We start from the raw sequence: 23,006 nt of genomic DNA, 5'->3' as shown, positions 1-23,006 counted from the left end.
CTATCTAAAAGTCTATTAAAAGACCCGATTGTACCCGCCTCCACCACCGTTGCTGGCAGCCCATTCCACGCACTCACCACTCTGGAGTAAAAAAAACTTACCCCTGACATCTCCTCTGTACCTGCTCCCCAGCACCTTAAACCTGTGTCCTCTTGTGGCAACCATTTCAGCCCTGGGAAAAAGCCTCTATCCACACGATCGATGCTTCTCATCATCTTATACACCTCTATCAGGTCACCTCTCATCCTCTGTCACTCCAAGCAGAAAAGGCCGAGTTCACTCAAACTATTCTCATAAGGCATGCTCCCAAATCCAGGCAACATCCTTGTAAATCTCCTCTGCACCCTTTCTATGGTTTCCACATCCTTCTTATAGTGAGGCGACCAGAACTGAGCACAGTACTCGAAGTGGGGTCTGACCAGGGTCCTATATAGCTGCAACATTACCTCTCAGCTCCTAAATTCAACTCCACAATTGATGAAGGACAATACACTGTACGCCTTCTTAACCACAGAGTCAACCTGCACAGCAGGTCCTATGGACTCGGACCCCAAGATCCCTCTGATCCTCCACACTGCCAAGAGTATTACCATTAATACTATACTCTGCCATCGTATTTGACCTACCAGAATGAACCACCTCACACTTATCGAGGTTGAACTCCATATTGGCCAGTTGCTAAAATGGACAAAGCAATGGCAGATGGAATTTAATCCTGATAAATGCGAGGTGATGCACAAAAGGAAGATTAAACAGATGGTGGGGCCCTTGGGAAAACGGAGGAAAAATGTAGTACTGTACAAATGTAAGGATCCATGAAGCTGGTAGATAAGTTGAAAAAGATGACATACATGGTGTGATAGAGTAGGAGGGGCCAGAGGAGGAGGTGTTGCATTGCTTGTCCGAGAAAATCTTATGGCGGTGCTTTGGAAGGATAGATTAGAGAGCTCCTCCAGGGAGACCATTTGGGTGGAATTGAAGAATGGGAAAGGTGCAGTAACACTGATAGGAGTGTATTATAAGCCACCTAATGAGGAGCGTGAGTTGGAAGAGCAAATGTGTAAGGAGATAGCAGATATTTGTAGTAAACACAAGGTGGTGATTGTGGGGGATTTTAATTTTCCACACGTAGACTGGGAAGCTCATTCTGTAAAAGGGCTGGATGGTTTAGAGTTTGTGAAATGTGTGCAGGATAGTTTTTTGCAACAATACATAGAAGTACAGACTAGAAATGGGGCAGTGTTGGATCTCCTGTTAGAGAATGCGATAGGTCAGCTGACAGATGTATGTGTTGGGGAGCACTTCGGGTCCAGTGATCACAATAGCATTAGCTTCAATATAATTATGGAGAAGGACAGGACTGGACCTAGAGTTGAGATTTTTGATTGGAGAAAGGCTAACTTTGAGGAGATGCGAAGGGATTTAGAGAGAGTGGATTGGGTCAAGTTGTTTTCTGGGAAGGATGTAATAGAGAAATGGAGGTCATTTAAGGGTGAAATTATGAGGGTACAGAATCTTTATGTTCCTGTTAGGTTGAAAGGAAAGGTTAAAGGTTTGAAAGCACCATGGTTTTCAAGGGATATTAGAAATTTGGTTCGGAAAAAGAGGGATGTCTACAATAGATATAGGCAGCATGGAGTAAAGGAATTGCTCGAGGAATATAAAGAATGTAAAAGGAATCTTAAGAAAGAGATTAGAAAAGCTAAAAGAAGATACGAGGTTGGTTTGGCAAATAAGGTGAAAGTAAATCCGAAAGGTTTCTACAGTTATATTAAAAGCAAGAGGATAGTGAGGGATAAAATTGGCCCCTTAGAGAATCAGAGTGGTCAGCTATGTGTGGAACTGAAGGAGATGGGAGAGATTTTGAACGATTTCTTCTCTTCGGTATTCACTAAGGAGAAGGATATTGAATTGTCTAAGGTGTGGGAAACAAGTAAGGAAGTTATGGAACCTATGACAATTAAAGAGGTGGAAGGACTGGCGCTTTTAAGAAATTTAAAAGTGGATAGATCTCCAGGTCCTGACAGGATATTCCCCAGGACCTTGAGGGAAGTTTGTGTAGAAATAGCAGGAGCTCTGACGGAGATCTTTAAGATGTCATTAGAAACGGGAATTGTGCCGGAGGATTGGTGTATTGCTCATGTGGTTCCATCATTTAAAAAGGGTTCTAGAAGTAAGCCTAGCAATTATAGACCTGTCAGTTTGACATCTGTGGTGGGTAAATTAATGGAAAGTATTCTTAGAGATAGTATTAATAATTATCTGGATAGACAGGATCTGATTAGGAGTAGCCAGCATGGATTTGTGTGTGGAAGGTCATGTTTGACAAACCTTATTGAATTTTTTGAAGAAGTTACGAGGAATGTTGATGAGGGTAAGGCAGTGGATGTAGTCTATATGGACTTCAGCAAGGCCTTTGACAAAGTTCCACATGGAAGGTTAGTTAAGAAGGTTCAGTCGTTAGGTATTAATGCTGGAGTAATAAAATGGATTCAACAGTGGCTAGTTGGGAGATGCCAGAGAGTAGTGGTGGATAATTGTTTATCGGGATGGAGGCCGGTGACTAGCGGGGTGCCTCAGGGATCTGTTTTGGGCCCAATGTTGTTTGTAATATACATAAATGATCTGGATGATGGGGTGGTAAATTGGATTAGTAAGTATGCCGATGATACTAAGGTAGGAGGTATTGTGGATAATGAGGTGGGTTTTCAAAGCTTGCAGGGAGATTTATGCCGGTTAGAAGAATGGGCTGAACGTTGGCAGATGGAGTTTAATGCTGAGAAGTGTGAGGTTCTACATTTTGGCAGGAATAATCCAAATAGAACATACAGGGTAAATGGTAGGGCATTGAGGAATGCAGTGGAACAGAGAGATCTAGGAATAACAGTGCATAGTTCCCTGAAGGTGGAGTCTCATTTAGATAGGGTGGTGAAGAAGGCTTTTGGAACGCTGGCCTTTATAAATCAAAGCATTCAGTACAGAAGTTGGGATGTAATGTTAAAATTGTACAAGGCATTGGTAAGGCCAAATTTGGAATCTTGTGTACAGTTCTGGTCACCAAATTATAGGAAAGATATCAATAAATTAGAGAGAGTGCAGAGACGATTTACTAGGATGTTACCTGGGTTTCAGCACTTAAGTTACAGAGAAAGGTTGAACAAGTTAGGTCTCTATTCATTGGAGCGTAGAAGGTTGAGGGGGGATTTGATCGAGGTATTTAAAATTTTGAGAGGGATAGATAGAGTTGACGTGAATAGGCTGTTTCCATTGAGAGTAGGGGAGATTCAAATGAGAGGACATGATTTGAGAGTTGGGGGCAGAAGTTTAAGGGAAACACGAGGGGGTATTTCTTTACTTAGAGAGAGATAGCTATGTGGAATGAGCTTCCTGTAGAAGTAGTAGAGGCCAGTTCAGTTGTGTCATTTAAGGTAAAATTGGATAGGTATATGGACAGGAAAGGAGTGGAGGGTTATGGGCTGAGTGCGGGTAGGTGGTACTAGGTGAGATTAAGAGTTCGGCACGGACTAGGAGGGCCGAGATGGCCTGTTTCCGTGCTGTGATTGTTATATGGTTATATGATTGTTACATGGTAATATGATAGTTTTCTTCATTAGACAGGGAATGGAAGATGGACGCAGAGATATTGCAATTAGGCCACTTCTGAAGAACCGTGTACAGTTCTAGTCATCGCACTGCAGAAACATATTGATTGCCTTGAAGGGGCTGCAGAGAAGATTCACTCAGGCATTACCTGGGCTGGAGAACTCCAGTTTGGAGAAATTGGATTGGTTGGCTTTGTTCTTCTTGGTCAGGAAGAGGATGAGAGAGGCCTGACAGAGGTGCACAAAACTAGAAGTGCTGGTAGCATGAATAGCAGGAAGTATTTATAGCAAGTGATAAGTTTAGAGGAGATCTGAGGAAGAATTTTCTCACCCAGACGAGTCATAGAAATCTGGAATGCACAATATGAGAGGGTGCTGTAGGCAGGGATCCTTACAACATTTGTATTTCAATGATCTTTCAATCACCAAGACAGAGAAGATTATGAACCAAGTGCTGCACATGGGATTAGTATAGATGGTTGCTATAGACATGATGAGCCAAAGGACCCATTTCTGTGCTTTGCAAACACTAAGTAAACTTGACACCAAGGAGGATTTCTAATACAAGTATTTTGCTTTTTTAGCTACAAAGCCAACACATAAATGAAGAAAAAAATCAGCTAATGTTTCGCATGTGGGCATCGTGGTAGTGTAGTGGTTAGAACAACACTTTACAGTACCAGAGACCTGGGTTCGATTCCTGCTACTGCGTGTGAGGAGTTTGTACATTCTCCCCGTGACTGTGTGCGTTTCTTTTGGGTGCTCCGGTTTTCTCCCACAGTCCAAAGCCATACCGGTCAATAGGTTAATGGGCTGTTGTAAATTGTCCTGTGATTAGGCTAGGATTAAACGTGGGTGGAGGGGGGAGGGGAGAACATTAGTTGCTGAGAGGCACAGCTTGAAGGCCTGGAAGGGCCTACTTCATGCTATATGTAAATAAAGTACTAAAATAAATTAAAATGTGGCTCTGTAATGTGGTTTTTAAACTTAACATTGCCAGCAAACTCGTCAAAATCTACTGAGAATGTAATTCATCAATAACATGAATCCTGTCATATTTCTAGGCCTTATTTTAATTCAATGTGACTAGTTATTGCTGGAAACAGATCTGGCATTCCCAATGGAGCCAAGCTCATAATGCGAGATCCATGGTTTATAACAAAATGCTATCTCTTCAAATTCTCCACTAAAATGCACAAAATATAACCATATTATTTGCTTAACTTTGAAAGCAAGCAAAATACGTTCTTACCAGATGGAGGTTTTATAATTAAACAAGGCAGATGAACAGCAAGAATAAAAATTTACATACAAGACCAAATAATATACCCACACTCGTTCTGGAATTAACTGACTAGGTCACTACTACCTAGAAATTATAACTATCCCTCCTTACCATGTGGAGTAAAGGTACTGTCTGAAATCTAGTACACCTATTTGTGTTGAGATAGCAAGATCTTTAAAGAAGAGGAGGCTTTAAGGCTGATAACAGCAAGACTAAAATTCTACACTAACAGACAATGCCCAATATCATTTGGAATGAGGTGATCTGTAACAGTGAAACAGCCTGTCAAAAAGACAAGCTAATTTACTTTAAAAATTATAAATTTTTCACCCCATCCACCCCATCCCCTTGTCCTCACCTACCACCCCACCAGCCTCCAGGTCCAACGTATAATTCTCTGTAACTTCTGCCACCTCCAAAGGGATCCCACTACCAAGCACATCTTTCCCTCCCCACCCCTTTCTGCTTTCCACAGGGATCTATGCGACTCCCTTGTCCACTCATTCCCCCCATCCCTTCCCACCGATCTCCCTCCTGGCACTTATCCTTGTAAGTGGAACAAGTGCTACACCTGCCCTTACACTTCCTCCCTCACAGCCATTCAGGGCCCCAGACAGTCCTTCCAGGTGAGGAGACACTTCACCTGTGAGTCGGCTGGTGTGGTATACTGCATCCGGTGCTCCCTGTGTGGTCTCCTATATATTGGTGAGACCCGACGCAGACCGGGAGATAGTTTCGCTGAACACCTACGCTCGGTCTGCCAGAGAAAGCACGATCTCCCAGTGGCCACACATTTTAATTCCACGTCCCATTCTGATATGTCCTCTACTGTCAAGATGAATCCAAACTCAGGTTGGAGGAATAACACCTTGTATACCGGCTGGGTAGCCTCCAACCTGATGGCATGAACATTGACTTCTCTAACTTCCGTTAATGCCCCTTCTTACCCCATCCTTGAGATATTTAGTTGTTAGTTTTTTTTCTCTCTCTCTGCCCATCACTCTGCCTGTTCACCATCTCCCTCTGGTGCTCCCCCCACCCTTTCTCCTGAGGCCTCCCGTCCCATGATCCTTTCCCTTCTCCAGCTCTGTATCACTTCCACCAATCACCTTTCCAGCTCTTAGCTTCACCCCACCCCCTCCGGTCTTCTCCTTTCATTTCGCATTTCCCCCTCCCCCACTACTTTCAAATCTCTTACTATCTCTCCTTTCAGTTAGTCCTGACGAAGGGTCTCGGCCCGAAACGTCGACAGTACTTCTCTTTATAGATGCTGCCTGGCCTGCTGTGTTCCACCAACATTTTGTGTGTGTTGTTTTTACTTTATACAGCAACCAACCAGAATCCATCAGTATAGTGTAGGAGCCATGTATCTGTTTTCTATCTGTACTGAATTCTGTGTTGCCAGTTTGCTTTGGTAACTAGTCACATGGGGTGGGGGGGTGGTAAAAGTGAGGGAACAATTTGCATACTTGTGCTTTGTTCTGGCCAGTTCTGGTGACTGCCAGATGTCATATCTATTGACCATTCAATTGCATCACTTCAAGATTGTTCACTTTGCTAGTTGCAAATAAAGATTTGAATACAGTTCTCCAACTTTGTGGAACATCACTACTGGAGTGATTGGAGGGTACGTCATTCAAGGATAACAACCCGTGCTAGGTAGCCAGCAGCGCCCATGCAGAATGGCACCAGAGTCTGAAGTAAATTTGAAGTAGGACCAGCAGTGCAGTTATAGTCAAATAAAAGCAGCCAACAATTACACCTTTCATCTGCAGTCAAAAGCAAAAATCGTTATAATTGCAATTCACAGTAAGTGTTAGGTAAAATGTTTGGTTACGCAAGTTAAACAACAGTTAATGCAGCCAAATTGCTTGGTTGCAGCTATATCACTTCACTGTGAATGGCACATAAAAAGATTAACAACTGGATTTAAAAAATCAACAGAATAAAATTACTAGCATCATAAATTTTGTTGTGCAATTGCAATTTTATTGTACGGTCTTAGACGAGTGTGTGTCCACAAAATCATTCTGTCTTCTCTAACCAGAAGCTCTGGATGAACTATGAGATCTGCAGTCTGCGGAGGGCCAGGTCAGTGGCAGTCAGCTCTAGTGACCAAGCTAAATACAAGAGGTCCTGATGTGATCTCTGGAAAGCCATCTCACATACGAAATGGCAACTCGGGATCAAACTTAACTCGCTGAAGGAAGATCAACAGCTGTGGCAGGCTTGAACGTTCTCACCTTCTACAAACTGAAACCAAGTGGCCCAGATGAGCTCAATGTTCACATTGACCATCAAAACACAGAGCACCTTCATGAACTCCCGCAGCCCCTGATGGCCCTGTGACTTCAGTTTGAGGCCAACATGACAGCATCCTTCTGGAGGGTGAACCCTCAGAAAGCACCTGGCCCAGAATGGGTACCTGCCCGGATATTAAAGACCTGTGTTCATCAACTGGCTGGAGTGTTCATCCATATCTTTAACCTCTCATTTCAGCAATCTGAGGTACCTACTTGCTTCAAGCATGCTTCAATTATACGAGTGCCCAAGAAGAATGTGATAACCTGCTTCAGTAACTATCGTCCAGTAGCACTTAAATCTACTGTGATGAAGTGCATTGAGAGGTTGGTGATGAAACATATCAAGTCCTGCCTAAAAAGTGACTTGGATCCAATCCAATTTGCCTACCATCACAGCAGATGTAATTTCATTGGCTCTTCACTCAGCCCTGGAACATTGGATAGCGATGCTCTTCAATGACTACAGCTCTGCAATCAATTCCATCATTCCCGCACAACTAAGCAATAAACTCCAAGACTTTGGCCTCAATACCTCCTTGTGCACCCTCACTTGCAGACCCCATTCAATTCCGATTAGCCACATTTCCTCCACTAGCTCCCTCAGCACAGGTGCACCACAAGGCTGAGTTTAGCCCCCTGCCCCACTCACTTCATACTAATGACTGTAAGGCTAAGTACAGCTCCAATGCCATATTTAAATTTGCCAATGACACCACTGCTGTTGGCTAAATCATAGGTGATGATGAATGAGCATATAGGAGGGAGACTGAAAATCTGGCTGAGTGGTGCACAACAACAGCCTCTCACACAATGGCAGCAAGACTGAGGAGCTGATTATTGACTTCAGGAGGAGGTCCATGAGCCAGTTCTCATCGGGGGATCAGAGGTGGAGAGTCAGCAACTTTAAATTCCTCTGTGTAATCATTTCAGAGGATCTGACCTGGGTTCAAAACTCAAGTGGCATTATGAAGAGAGGACGGCAGCAAATTGACTTCATTAGAAACTTGCGAAGATTTGGCATGTCAACTAAACTTCTACAGGTGTGTGGTGGAGAGTATATTTTCTAGTTGCATCATGACCTGGTATGGAAACACCAATGCCTTTGTAAGGAAAAGCCGACAAAAAGTAGTGGATTTGGCCAAGTCCATCATGTGTAATGCCCTCCCCACCATGGAGCACATCTACATGGAGCACTGTTGCAGGAAAGCAGCATCCATCATCAAGGGCCCCAACATTCCAGGCCAAGCTGTCTTCTCGTTACTGCCATCAGGAAGAACATTAAGGAGCCTCAGAACCCACACTAGCAGGTTCAGGAAGAGTTATTACTCTTCACCCACCAGGCTCCTGAACCAGAGGGGTTAACTTTATTTCCCCCATCACTACTGTTCCCTCAACCTTTGGACTCATTTTCAAGGATTTTTCATCTCATCTTCTTGATACTTATTTCAGTGTTAGTACTTTTTCCCCTTTCTTTTAGCATTTGCAGAGTTTTGTTTTTGCACATTGGTTGTTATCCGTCCTGCTGGGTGTGGGCTTTCCATTGTACTTCATGTAGTTACTGAGAATATTCACAGAAAATAAATCTCAGGGTCATAAATGGTGACATGTGTTCTTCAATAATAAATTTACTTTGAACTTTAGATTAAGATAATTATATTTCTAAGCAGCAACAGAATTTAATTTTCAGATCAGAAACTTTTACAATTATAAATATTTGGTAAAAACTCTTACCTGGGCCGGTTTTGTATTTATTCCAGAAATAGACCCATGGTATATGTAAACTTTGCCTTTATCATCATATGGCACTCCAACAGCAATATCTGAAGGTGGACCAATAGAACTGTTAGCATCTATTTTTTGAACAGATTTATAACAGCCAACATATCTTCACAAAGAATTAAAAAATATTCAACTTTACAAATATAAAACCTGTCTATGCCATCTAGTGGATAACATCATGACATGGTTTATATTGATTCAAAGCTGGGTTCTGGTTTGACTGAAATCCGTGACTTTTCAAAGTTATATGAAAAGTAAACAAAAAGTTTTGGGTGTATCTACTGTTAGGATGTATTTTTGAGATGCAATACAGCAAATATTAACCTTCAACAACCAATCTTCAGATCTGAATATTGATTGTAGATCAAATTTAAAATGACGTTCTGGTGGGAAATGCAGGTTCGAACAGGAAACATCCAGTTTGACTGAGATGTCTGCATATGCATGAATGCAATCAATACCCTATTGCATGAATACAACTCAGAGACCACAGTAAATTAAAACTCATTTTGGGTGTGTTGGTGGGAAAATTCAGGCATCTGGAAAAACTCAACTCCAAAGGTTGCCAACTTGTGTGTGTCCCAATAAAAACTTTTATATATACCAGCTGAGCCTCTCTGGTGACTTTGTTCACAGTTACAATACTAATTAAAAGTTACATTAGAACAAAAGATAAAACAGCACAATAATAAGAGATAAAATACCTGGACTAACTTTATCATGCACCAACTAAGTGTGTCTACTTTCCTGTCCAAAAAGTTTCACATATTTAGTCCATTTTCAGGTTTCTCTGGGTGGATGGAACTTGACTCTTCTCCAAACAGATTAAATTAGTTTTGCTTTGTTGCCCATGTATACATCAAAACACAGAGAGAAATGATCAAGAGTCCGAGGATGCGCTGGGGCAGCATGCAAGAGTTGCTACGCTTGCATCACCAAAATAACATTCACAACTTACTAACCCCAACTCCTACATCATTGGATTAAGGCAAATGCTTGGTATCTACGTATGCAATTTAATCTTTAAAGTTTTAACATATTTGCAAAGATTTTTATTCCCTTTTGAAACAGGTCAAATGCAAATTTCCTTGACTTCCTAAGAACCAAGTGGCCTAGCAGGTCTAGTAGAATGTAGACTGGAATCGCATTTTTATTGTGGATATACAGTATGTGGCAGGAATTTAACCCCAAGAACATTGACTCCTGCTTTTAGGCAGAATGGGATATGATTGTGAGATTCATTTGCAATTGAAACAGTATTGTTTTGAAAACATTATCTAAAAGAGATAAGGTATACAGTCATCTTCAACAAAAAGGCATTGTTTTGACAGTATGCTTCAACTGTACTTGAGAAGTACAAGACAATAAAAACTGCTCAGGTTCTTTGTACAACTTCAACACCACCTAGACAGTGAATCAAATATTGCTGTGATGATTGTACGCTCTTGTTTGGTGACAATAAAAAGTAAAGTAAGACCAAAATCCATTTGTGTCCCTTAATCAAATATATTTCCTAAATTCTTGGGAGAATAATTGCAGTCTGATCATAACTTGAAAATTCAATAAAAAACATCCAAACATGAAACAATAAAATATTTCATTTTCATTCTCTAAAATCCATCAATTGATAAAAGAGTTCTAAAACAACCTTAGGAACCGTGAATACTACAAGGTTAGATTGAGGATAAAACTAACAAAATCAAAGGCCATGTTTTCAAGAAAGGCAAGATAGTCACATAAATGGTTTTAATAAAAAAAAGTTTTATAACACCAACAATTTCCCATATTACAGCAAAATATTTTTAAACCCTTCAAATAATTTGGGTCAAAGGAAAACAAGGCAATTTTAATTCAGGAAATATCTTTCCAATAGCAAATTGTCTGGATACTTACTGTGCATTCAGTTTGAAATAATTAAATAAGTATTCTCATTTAGGCTGTATTATAAATGTTTATATACAAAATTTCTATTAAATTGTGAATATAAAGTTGTGTTAAAGAAACTAACACTGTTAGATGTAACAAGTACAAAGGAACAGCACACACAAAACGCTAGAAGAACTCAAAAAACCAGGCAGTCAACGTTTTGGGCCAAGACTCTTCATCATTACTGAAGGGTCCTGCAGAAGGCCCTCGGCCCAAAATGTCGACTGTACTCTTCATAGATGCTACCTGGCCTGATGAGTTCCTGCAGCAATTTGTGGGTTTTGCTTGGATCCTAGCATCTGCAGATTTTCTTTCGTTTCTGATTGACGTACAAGAAAGCTTAGGGGCTCTAACATTTTACTGTCATACATTCTTTGGGCTTCCCTTCTGTTTTTGTAGATGTCTAAAGAACAAGAAATTCAGCTTGTATACATTCTCTAAAATTAAATGGAACAATTGAACATATGACGCAAGTCATTTCTAGGGTAACTATATTTGTCTATATTCATGTTAAAATACAAAATCTCAGTTCAATTAAATACAAGCTATTACTTATGGATTAGTTGTGATCTTACCTGAATATCCATCCTGGTTAATATCACCTACATTCTCAACAGCCAAGCCGAACATGGAATCTTTAGTACCGTTCAATCGAATACGATTGGCGTTTTCCCAATTCCCTTTATCATTGATGTAAACATATACAGCACCACCAATTTCAGCTTCTCTATCAAAGAACTGCGGTGCTCCAACAACAAGATCCAACCACCTGGGGAGAAAATCATTCTCATTTTTGTGCTGAAACAAAGTGAAATTGTTTCTTGAAAATTTCTCCACCATAACAACAACGCACACACCTGTAGCTCTTTGGCTCTTTCAGCTGCATGGACCTACTGTTACACATTCTATACTATTGTTGTATTAGTTTACTTTCTATTGGTTGTGATTTAAATGAAATATGTTGGAAGGTCTCTCAAGGGAAACGAAAATTTATTCAGAAAATTAAATGTCATCAATGAGGTCAGGAAGACTTAATTTTAGGCATACATTCCTGAGATGAACTTAATTGCTAACACAGCTTATTATATCATAGAAATGCTTATATAATTACACTATGAAACTGACTACCTGGCCTACTAGTAGCTTCATCCATAATGAGCCACCCAATTTACTGTCGACCTTTTCATTCATTCTATCAAATCAGTATTCAATTTATCCTTAAAAATGTTTTCATGGCCTCACCGGGCTCTAGGAAGGACAGGTGACACTTTCAACTTTCCTATTAAACAAAATGTCCACCAGATATCTAAATAAGGCAATTTCCTAATCTGCTAGGTATCCGTAATCAGATAATATCACATTACAAATAACCACAGCCATTGTTATAGAAATGGGAATAGGCCCTTCAGCCCAACTCATCCATACTGACCGTGAGGTCCAGTGACGTGTTCCCATCTGCCTGCATTTAGATTGTTGAAGAAGTCCACTTCAAAATGTATCGAATGCAGTCTCACTCCCTCTTACAATAATGCCTACACTTTCATATTTTTCTTATGTCTCAAATAGTTTTATATAAATGCCATCTTTTTCCCCGTCTATAACAACAATTATTCTAAAAAAAATGAACATTTATCTGCTCTCATTGATGTGTCAGTAGATGGCGCCATGATTAAGTTTTTAAATGTTAAAATGCCTGTGACTGTGTTAGTTGGTAAATCTGTATTGTATCCTCATATGAATTTGTTAATTAATATCCATTTGCTTTTAAGGACAAATAGTGCCAGTACTACAATTTGTAAGCAAATAAAGTCTGTAAATTCCACAGGCTGCAATTGGTTTATTGTACCAGTTAAGTATTCCATCTTTAAAGTGTTTGAGAAGGTACCCCTGCAGAGCAGAGCACCCCTGCGGCCATTCCCATTGACAATAAGTATACCGTACTGGATACTGTTGATGGGGATGACCTACCAGGAATGAGTTGTAGTGGTCCTGCCTCTGGCACAGAGGTTGAACCCTCAACTAGAAAGGGGAGGAGGGAAGAGAAGAGAGCGATAGTTTTAGGGGACTCTATAGTTAGGGGGGCAGATAGGAGATTTTGTGGGGCAGATCGGGAGTCTCGGATGGTATGTTGCCTCCCTGGTGCCAGGGTCCGGGACATCTCAGATCGGGTGCAGGCTATTCTTGAGAACGAGGGCATGAACCCAGATGTAGTGGTCCATGTAGGGACCAATGATGTAGGTAAGGTGAGTGAGGGGGTCCTGCTTAGAGAGTTCAGGGAGTTAGGAGTGAAGCTGAAAGACAGGACCTCCAGGGTGACAATCTCGGGATTGCTACCTGTGCCACGTGCGAGTGAGGCGAAGAATAGAATGATTATGCACATTAATACGAGGCTGAGAGCATGGTGCAGGAAGGAAGGGTTCAGGTTTTTGGATAATTGGTCTTTGTTCCAGGGACATTGGGATCTGTTTCGAAGGGATGGTCTACATCTGAACCGGAGGCGTACTAACATTCTTGCAGAAGTATTTGCCAGTGCTGCTCGGGGGGGTTTAAACTAGATGTGCAGGGGGCAGGGATCCAGATCCAGAGGGTTGGTCAGAAGGTGCATGGGGTTAAATGTGTACAAGGTTTGGGTGATCTTGAGAAGGTCATCAAAATTCAGGGTGCAATTTGCCCAATGGAAGTTCAAGGAGCTGGGTTAGGTACAGTAGACAGTGTTTTAAGCAAAGAGAGGAGGAATGGGCTAAGAATTCTATACTTGAATGCGCGTAGTGTCAGAAATAAGACAGATGAGCTTGAAGCTCAGATGAAAATGGGGAACTACGATATTGTTGGGATAATGGAGACATGGCTGCAAGGGGATCAGGCCTGGGAATTGAGTGTACCAGGGTATACGTGCTATCGTAGAGACATTCCTCCCTGTTGGTGAGGAATGAGATTCAGTCCTTAACAAGAGGTGACTTGGGAACAGGGGAAGTAGAGTCTGTGTGGATTGAGCTGAGGAACAGTAAGGGTAAAAAGACCCTAATGGGTGTTGTGTACAGGCCCCCAAACAGTAGCGTGGATATTGGGTACAAGTTGATTAGGGAGTTAACATTGGCATGTGCTAAAGGTAATGCAGTCGTTATGGGAGATTTCAACATGCAGGTGGACTGGGAGAATCAGGTAGGTGCTGGACCCCAGGATAGGGAGTTTGTGGAGTGTCTAAGGGATGTATTTTTGGAACAGCTTGTGCTTGAGCCAACCAGGAACGAGGCTATTTTGGACTTGGTGATGTGTAATGAACAGGAATTGATAAGTGATCTTGAAGTAAAGGAGCCATTAGGAAGTAGTGATCATAACATGATAAGTTTTTATCTACAATTTGAGAGGGATAAGGGCAGATCAGAGGTGTCAGTGTTGCAATTAAATAAAGGAGACTACGGAGCCATGAGGGAAGAGCTGGCCAAAGTTAAATGGGCGGATGCCCTGGCAGGAAAGACAGTGGATCAGCAGTGGCAGATATTCTTGGGGATAATACAAAAGATGCAAAAGCAGTTCATTCCAATGAGAAGGAAGGATTCAAAGAGGGGGAAGGGGCCACAGTGGTTGACAAAGGAAGTCAGAGATTGTATAGCATTAAAGAAAAAGAAGTATGACAGGGCTAAGATGAGTGGGAATACAGATGATTGGGAAAGTTTTAAGGAACAGCAGATCTTAACTAAAAAAGCAATACGGAGAGAAAAAATCAGTTATGAGCTCAGTCTAGCCAGGAATATAAAAGGGGATAGCAAAAGCTTTTTTAGCTATGTGAAGAGAAAGAAGATAGTTAAGAACAATGTTGGCCCCTTGAAGAATGAATTGGGAGAAATTGTTATGGGAAACAGGGAAATGGCAACAGAATTTAATGCATACTTTAGATCTGTCTTCACCAGGGAGGACACAAGCAATCTCCCAGATGTATGGATGGGCCAGGGTCATAAGATATCAGAGGAATTGAGACAGATTGACATTAGGAAAGAAACTGTGATGAGTAGACTGGTAGGACTGAAGGCTAATAAATCCCCGGGTCCAGATGGTCTGCATCCAAGGGTTCTAAAAGAGGTGGCTCAGGAAATTGCGGATGCATTGGTAACCATTTTCCAATGTTCCTTAGATTCAGGATCAGTTCCTGAAGATTGGAGAGTGGCTAATGTTGTCCCACTTTTCAAGAAGGGAGGGAAGGAGAAAACGGAGAACTATCGCCCTTTTAGCCTAACGTCAGTCGTGGGGAAGATGCGTGAGTCCATTATTAAGGACGAAATAGTGGCACATCTAGATGGCAGAAATAGGATTAGGCCGAGCCAGCATGGATTTACCAAGGGCAAATCATGCTTGACTAATCTGTTGGAGTTTTTTGAGGGTGTAACAAGGATGTTAGATGAGGGTAAGCCAGTAGATGTTGTGTACCTAGATTTTCAGAAGGCATTCGATAAGGTGCTACATAGGAGATTGTGAGTAAAATCAGAGCTCATGGCATTGGGGGCAGGGTTTCAACATGGATAGAAAACTGGTTGGCAGATAGAAAGCAAAGGGTAGCAGTAAATGGGTGTTTCTCAGACTGGCTGGAGGTGACTAGTGGGGTACCACAGGGCTCTGTATTGGGACCACAGCTCTTTACGATTTATGTCAATGATTTAGATGAGGGCATTGAAAACTATATCAGCAAGTTTGCTGACGATACTAAACTGGGTGGCAGTGTGACATGCGAAGAGGACGTTAGGAGAATACAGGGAGACTTGGATAGGCTGGGTGAGTGGGCAGATACTTGGCAGATGTCATTCAATGTGAATAAATGTGAAGTTATCCACTTTGGAAGCAGGAACAAGAGGGCAGAGTATTGTCTGAACGGTGTCGAGTTAGGTAAGGGAGAAATGCAAAGAGACCTAGGAGTCCTAGTTCACCAGTCAATGAAGGTGAATGAGCAAGTGCAACAGGCAGTGAAGAGGGCAAATGGAATGTTGGCCTTTGTTACAAGGGGAATTGAATACAAGAGCAAGGATGTTCTTTTGCATTTGTACAGGGCCCTGGTGAGACCACACCTGGAATATTGTGTACAGTTTTGGTCTCCAGGTTTAAGGAAGGACATTCTGGCAATTGAGGAAGTGCAGCGTAGATTCACTAGGTTGATTCCTGGGATGGCAGGGCTGTCTTACGCAGAGAGATTGGAGAGATTGGGCTTGTACACGCTGGAATTGAGGAGATTGAGAGGGGATCTGATTGAAACGTTTAAGATAATTAAAGGATTTGATAGGATTGAGGCAGGAAATATGTTCCAGATGTTGGGAGAGTCCAGTACCAGAGGGCATGGATTGAGAATAAGAGGTCAGTTATTTAAAACAGAGTTGAGGAAGAGCTTCTTCTCCCAGAGAGTTGTGGAGGTGTGGAATGCACTGCCTCGGAAGACGGTGGAGGCCAATTCTCTGGATGCTTTCAAGAAGGAGCTGGATAGATATCTGATGGATAGGGGAATCAAGGGATATGGGGACAAGGCAGGGACTGGGTATTGATAGTGAATGATCAGCCATGATCTCAGAATGGCGGTGCAGACTCGAGGGGCCGAATGGTCTACTTCTGCACCTATTGTCTATTGTCTATTGTACATAGTTGAAGTTCAGAGTACAAGACCTGGGAGATTACATGAGAACTGCACAAGACCATTTACCCTCTAGTGTAATTTACCCTATATATGCCTTGTATGGCTCTGGTCATCAGATTACAGGAAGAATCAGTTGGCACCGAAGAGAGTTGTAGACATGGCGTCATGGTTGGAGAAAAGTCAGCCAGTTTTATTACTTTTAAAGCATGAGAGATTATCAGGATACATAATACTTTGTGACATTCTAACAAGCCTGGATCCTTATCCAATTATCATTCTGGCTCCAGCATTTGATGTCTTATTGACCACCACCAGTCTTCCAAAAATAAACCAATGTAAATTATTTTTCAGAAGACATCTACATTTCCTTCTACCAGCAACCTTGTTTTGGTCTCTGTTATGAAGAAAACCAGAAAAGGGAAAATGAAATCAATCAAGATCTGTTGTTTGGGTCACTATCCTGTTAAACAAATTTTTGTACAAGATCACCAGATGAGGACACAAATAAGCTTAGTTGTCATAACAACCACAGCTGAATAAATTACTGAGAACAACAAATTAGCTTCTTTAGAGCATTTGCAACACATAAAATATCCAGAAGATATCGTAAAGAAGGATTATCAAGCAAAATTTGACAATCATGCTTTCTTTACATAACACTTGGGTTTTAAATCTTTACTTTGAAATATAATTTCAGCTTTGGGACTAACAGGTTACAGTCACAGAATGGTAGAGTATTTCTCTGCGGTATTTGCTCGCAGTAGTGGTGGGGCGCGACACTGGCGATGCTACTGTTGTGACTGTGACTGATGTCACCAGAGAGACATTGAAGCTTTATTCATCACAACAAGCAGGATCATTCTGGAGACTCTCTTGGTAAAGTACTACAAACTCAAGGTGCATCACATATTTCTACTCTTAAGATCAATGGTAACAGTAGGTGATTCAATAACATTTCAATAGTTACAATGACATTGTTCACTTCAATACATTGGGTTGGCAAGTGGTTCCTTTGAATTGCATACTTACAGTGAGAGAGACTTCCGAATGTTAAAATACCTTGGCTGGGACACTTCCCTTAACTAATTTACAATGGTACAAATGACTAAATCCTGGATTGATGCAGGCCAATTAACACAACGCCATTGTCTTACCATTTGGCTGATGCACGTGCAAATGTCTCATGGTCACCATTTTGCAAACCACATCTCTTATTCTGTGGATCAGCCTTGCATTTTTAACTTCAATTTAGTGCTTGCAATTTACAATTAGAACTGGTTCTTGCTTGAATTAACATCTTCTATATTCATACAACTCCAGAATGCTTCCTAACAGTACTGTTGGATGAAGGAATTTCTACACTTTGAGAAAAAGAGGTTCAATATTACTTTGCTGTGTGGTGAATCCATGGCAAGAAATGCCAACACAAGCCTTATTATAGTCATCCTAACCAAATCCATTTTGTTTGCTCCAAATTCCAATCAACACCAATCATTCACCTACACACCAAGGGCATTTTGCGATGGTCAATGAACTTTCCAACTCACAGTATTTATTTTTGGAAAGTCAGAAGAAACAGGAGCATCCAGAAGAATCCCATGCAGTCACAAGGAGAACGTGCACACTCCACACCGACAATGTTGGAGGTCAGGATTGTACCCATGTTACTGGAGCTGTGGGCCAACAGCTCTACTGGCTGGGCAACTGAGCAGCATTTTCCAGGCTTTTAAGAGCTGTAAAGCTAACACCTGCTGAGCTAGTCGTGAAAACAAGGCAAGCCACATCAGCTTCAGCGCAGCAGTAAACTGAAATCTGAAGCTGTACCGTGAGCCTCCCCACCAACAATTCTGCTCTTTATACACAAATGATAATGTCCTTACAATCCACAAAATAAAAAGGTACTGCAAGATCTAACCCTGTCAGCACACATCCTGCAGAACAACGGAGTTATCACTTGTATCCTGCCCCACAAACTAACCTGTCTCCGTTAAGATCTACCACCGCAACATCGTATCCAAAAGACGAAGCCAGCCCTTCTCCATTCAGGATGTGTTCAGTCTTTAGATTTCCTGTTGATTTCTCCATCTTTAGGAAAAGAACAGCTCCGGTGTGGTTGGCTCTTGGTGCACCCGATACAATGGTTAATGTGTCCTCTGATGTGATTCCCTTGCCCGAGTCCAGGGAGAAGCCTAACATAAAACAGCAGAATCAAAGCGCATTTTCTAAATATTTTATTAACATTTATGGACAATCCAACAGGGAAAGACATCACAAAGATGATGTAAATGCATTACATGTCCAACCTATTAAATCAACACAATTCCTGTTATGTTTTGAGGACTGTTAACACATCAGTTGAAATTTGGAGTAATAAATCAAGGCTCCTGCTGAGTTGTTTGTGTTTAGTGACAAGGTGTTGCTGTCAGAAGCTCTGATGACACAAACATGCGAGTCAATGCCTCATGCACCTGTGTAATTCCTCACAGTGAGGAATTGTATTTTGTAACAGTAAGTTCCTTAAGGTTGTTACAGCTGAAGGGGTGGTAATGGGGATAAGCTTCCACTATCTGCTAAATGCTCTCAAGGGGATGCGCCTCAAATAGCCTCTGACAACCAAGCCCAACTCCTGGCTTTCATTAGCCACTAAGCCCAGCAGAGGTATTTCTACTGACAGGTGAAGGGTTAAAGGTGGGTCAATGACACCTTAAAATCAGTCACCAGGCAGACAGGGTTCATCAGCCATGGTTGGCAGCTCATCAAGGAGAAGGAAACTGTATCAGTCTCTGCCGTTCCTTCGGGTTCATCAGTTGCATGGAGAGGGGGAGCTTGCTACACAACAACAGCTTACTCTCCATACTGTACTGCCCAGACTTGTGTACTTAGACAGCTAGGATGCGGCACCCATGATTAAAGACCAATGGAGGCCTCATTCAAGAGTAGGTGAAGTTAATTATGCACATAATGACATACAGGGCTTCTAAAATTTCTCAAGGCTGATGGGCTGGTGAAGGTGAAAGAAAATCTGCCCCTGAATCAAAACTCTACTGAGTGTTGTTTACAAATGGAGTTTATTAAGGGGAGGGGGGGGAGAAAGAGAGGAGGAATGTCACTGTGGTGCACATTTTCCATTTGTTCCAGTGTTGAAGGACTATGACTGGGTCAGTTCCAAATCCTCCCTGGGAAAATACTGCTCATTATGTCTTCGGAAAGCCCCGGTGGAATTCATGCCAGCTGAAACCTGGCATGCATCCAAACTTGACCTTTACAAAGGCCCTAAATCTTTCATTGCCGAAGCAATAAAATCAGAAGCAGATTTGTCATCTTAGCCAGCAGGGACAAAGGATCTAGGGAACAAAGCCTATTTTTAGCATTTTTTTCTTTTAGTCCACACTCACTGGGGACTCCCCAGACCAAACAACACTGAACTTTTCTGGAATGTGTGATATGGAACACACCTTAAGTAGTTCCACAACTCTCTTCAGTTAGAGAAACAGGAACACCTCCATGAACAGGGATGAGAAGTTAACTTCACTCCGTGATCTGGGGGTCCCCTGCACTTCAGCAGGTCCCCGAGCAATCTCAAGAGCATGGCCACATAGGACAAAAGCCCCGTTTATGGAATACAGTTACTGTACTCTTTATTTAGAGAAATGCCCAAGTTAATTTTTTCTATGTTTATAATGCTGCATTGTTTAATTAGAATGGATGAAATTCCATCATAAAGAGCACAATCAGGCTTTCAGTTCTGGCAAACACTTTATCAGCAGATATTTCTTTCCTGTGGTTTCAGTGCTTAAAAAAAACAGACCACCAATAAAAATGCATGACAGTGGCTTAGAAAAATACAGTTATTACACATCTTTCCAAATGAAAGGAATATTCTGTGGGATTATTGCTGCTATAGTTGTATATGTTTTCTTTCAGAGAAAAATTGTTTTATTCTGATGTCCATCTTTAGTCAACAAGCAGAAATATCTAGCACCTTGAAGAATGGTGAGAGGAGAGATGGCTTTTTAGCGAGAGAACCAAACAGCTACTCAAGTCTATTTTTCACCCTGGATTTCACTCCTTGCCATATATGGCAGCTGGAGATGCACGCATACCAGACAGATATAGCCACTTCCACTGACTCTTCTTTCAGAAGAGCTTGTACAGATTTGTTAAGTCTAATAGATTTCTTCAAAGCTCATTCTTCACTGCTCCATGATTCTGTCATGGGTGCACAGTTACTAACTGCATGCAACCACTCGTTCAGGAAGCACCAAGATAAAATTAGTTTCGAAAATAAGCTATTTTGAGAAACAGAACTTGAGGTTACAGATGAATATTAGACTTTTGAAACACTTGAGCTGACCTAAAACCCTTAGCACTACCGTGGACTGTTCTTCTTTTTACTTCTCTCAATTGACACTAACTTTGTTATGTTTATTTTGTCATGCGATTTATGTATAATTTATGTTAATTTAAGTTCATGTTAACTTACTTGTCATGTTTGTGATGTACTGTGTAACTGTGACAAAAAGCTCATTTTCATGGCACTGAAACCATGTACAAACATGTGATACACAAAATGCTGATGGAGCTCTGCAGGCCAGACCAAGACCTATCGTCAAGACTGGAAAGGAAGGGGGAAGATACCAGAATAAAAAGATGAGGGGAGGGGAAAGAGAATGGCTAGAAGGTGATAGGTGAAGCCAAGTGGGTGGAAAAGGTAAACAACTGGAGAGATAGGAATCTGATAGGAGAGGAGAGCGGACCATAGGAGAAAGGGAAGGCGGGGGGAGTTAATAGGCAGGCGAGAAGAGACAAGAACAGAGTGGGGAATAGAAGAAGAGGGGAGGGGCAGAAATCAATATTCATGCCAAAAGGTTGGAGGCTACCAAGACAGAATACAAGGCGTTGCCCCTCCATCCTGAGGATCGGCTCATCGTGGCACAAGAGGAGGCCATGGACTGGCATGTCAGAACAGGAATCATAATTAGAATGTCTGGCCACCAGGAAGACCCACTTTTTGGATCTCATGTTTGGGTGTGGAGGCTCATGGGGTGGTATGCAAGAACAAGAGGAACTCTATCTCTGTTAAGGTGGCGGGAAGAGGGGGTGAAATTGGAGGTTCAGAAAATGGAGGAGATACGGGTGAGGACAGCATGATTCGCGGAGGAAGGGAAACCCTCAGGGATTCACATCATGCTCATCCCATCTTCCTGCCACCTGGGGTTTCTCTTCCTCCATTGATGTTACTCTCACCCACATCTCCTCCATTTCCCAAACATCTGCACTCACCCCATCTTCCCACCACCTGGGTTTCCCTTCCCATTGTAAATCAGGGGACCACTTCATTGAGCACCTCTGCGATATCCACCAAACATCTTAATTCCAATTCCCATTCCGACATGTTGATCCATGGCCTTTTTTATTGTGCCAGAATGAAGTCACCCTCAGGGTGGAGGAGCAACACCTGATATTCCATCTTGGTAGCCTCCACCTGATGACATGAATATTAGTTTCTCCTTCCCCTCTTCTTCTGTTTCCCCATTCTGGCCTCTTTTCACCTGCCCGTCCCCTCCCCGCTCCCCCCCCCCCTTTCCCATATGGTGCAATCAGCTCTCCCATCAGATTCCTTCTCCTCCAGCCTACCTGGCTTCACCTATCCCCTTCTTCCCCTCACCCACCCTTTTATTCTGGCATCTCTCTCTTCCTTTACAGTCCAGAAGAAAGGTCTCGAACCAAAACGTCAACTGTTTATTCATTTCCATAGATGCTGCCTGACCCGCTGAGTCCCTCCAGCATTTTGTGTGTTGCTTTCGGATTTCCAGCAACTGCAGAACTTCTATGTATGTCTAGGACAATAACCTTGAATATAATTAAATACAGATGCATAAAATCCCATGGCACAAAAATAAACCATTCATAGCCAAATTTACTTTATCAAATTTGAATAAAGTGTCCAATTACCACAAACTTTTGCCCTCCAAAATTCCTCTTAATTTTTTTTTTCAATTTTTAAAACATTTATTCCCTTACTTTTAAGTTCTATTGTGCATACCTAAATAGCTGTTTGCAGGAACAGGAACCAGTTTTTCATCCCTCCTATTTTCATCACCAACTTCATAGGGTCCATCATCAAAATTACCATCCACAATATCTCTGCATTCCACATGCACAATTCCTGAAAGAACAAAGTAGTTAATAATCTGCATAAGCAACCCCAAAAGTTCATGTTTAAGTTACATCATAGTAGGTATACCCAACCTGCTGGGAGCATAAAATCAGAACATGTTTACATATAAGATCACATTTCAAAAATATTTGTTTATGATTTGAACAATTTAAGCTGTTAACTTCCAATTGGGGATAAAAGTAAAAGAATGGTTAAGAAAATGTTTGTTATGTGGGATCTGAAAACAGCATTTCAATACCCATTGTGATTGGGTAGAATCAGCAAGTTCACACAGTAGGAAAATTTGGTCTGACGACTCTGACAATTAACCTGAGAA

At 41.7% G+C, this 23,006-nt stretch overlaps 1 protein-coding gene across 4 annotated transcripts in view; it reads right to left on the bottom strand.

The window, feature by feature from the left end:
• The window catches only part of LOC132392584 (integrin alpha-6-like), a 100,677-nt gene that overhangs the window by 27,449 nt on the left and 50,222 nt on the right, over positions 1–23,006 (bottom strand). For all 4 annotated transcript variants that reach the window (XM_059966652.1, XM_059966653.1, XM_059966654.1 and 1 more), the window contains exons 5-8: positions 22,556–22,678; positions 18,488–18,698; positions 11,471–11,664; positions 8,922–9,010 (exon numbers count right to left, since the gene is read on the bottom strand). In XM_059966652.1, coding sequence (XP_059822635.1) covers positions 8,922–9,010; positions 11,471–11,664; positions 18,488–18,698; positions 22,556–22,678 — 617 coding nt within the window. The remainder of the gene's footprint in view (positions 1–8,921; positions 9,011–11,470; positions 11,665–18,487; positions 18,699–22,555; positions 22,679–23,006) is intronic.

This window comes from Hypanus sabinus, chromosome 4, assembly GCF_030144855.1.
Source record: "Hypanus sabinus isolate sHypSab1 chromosome 4, sHypSab1.hap1, whole genome shotgun sequence".
NCBI classification, from domain to species: Eukaryota; Metazoa; Chordata; class Chondrichthyes; order Myliobatiformes; family Dasyatidae; genus Hypanus; species Hypanus sabinus.
This window is presented reverse-complemented; position numbering and strand designations above follow the sequence as displayed.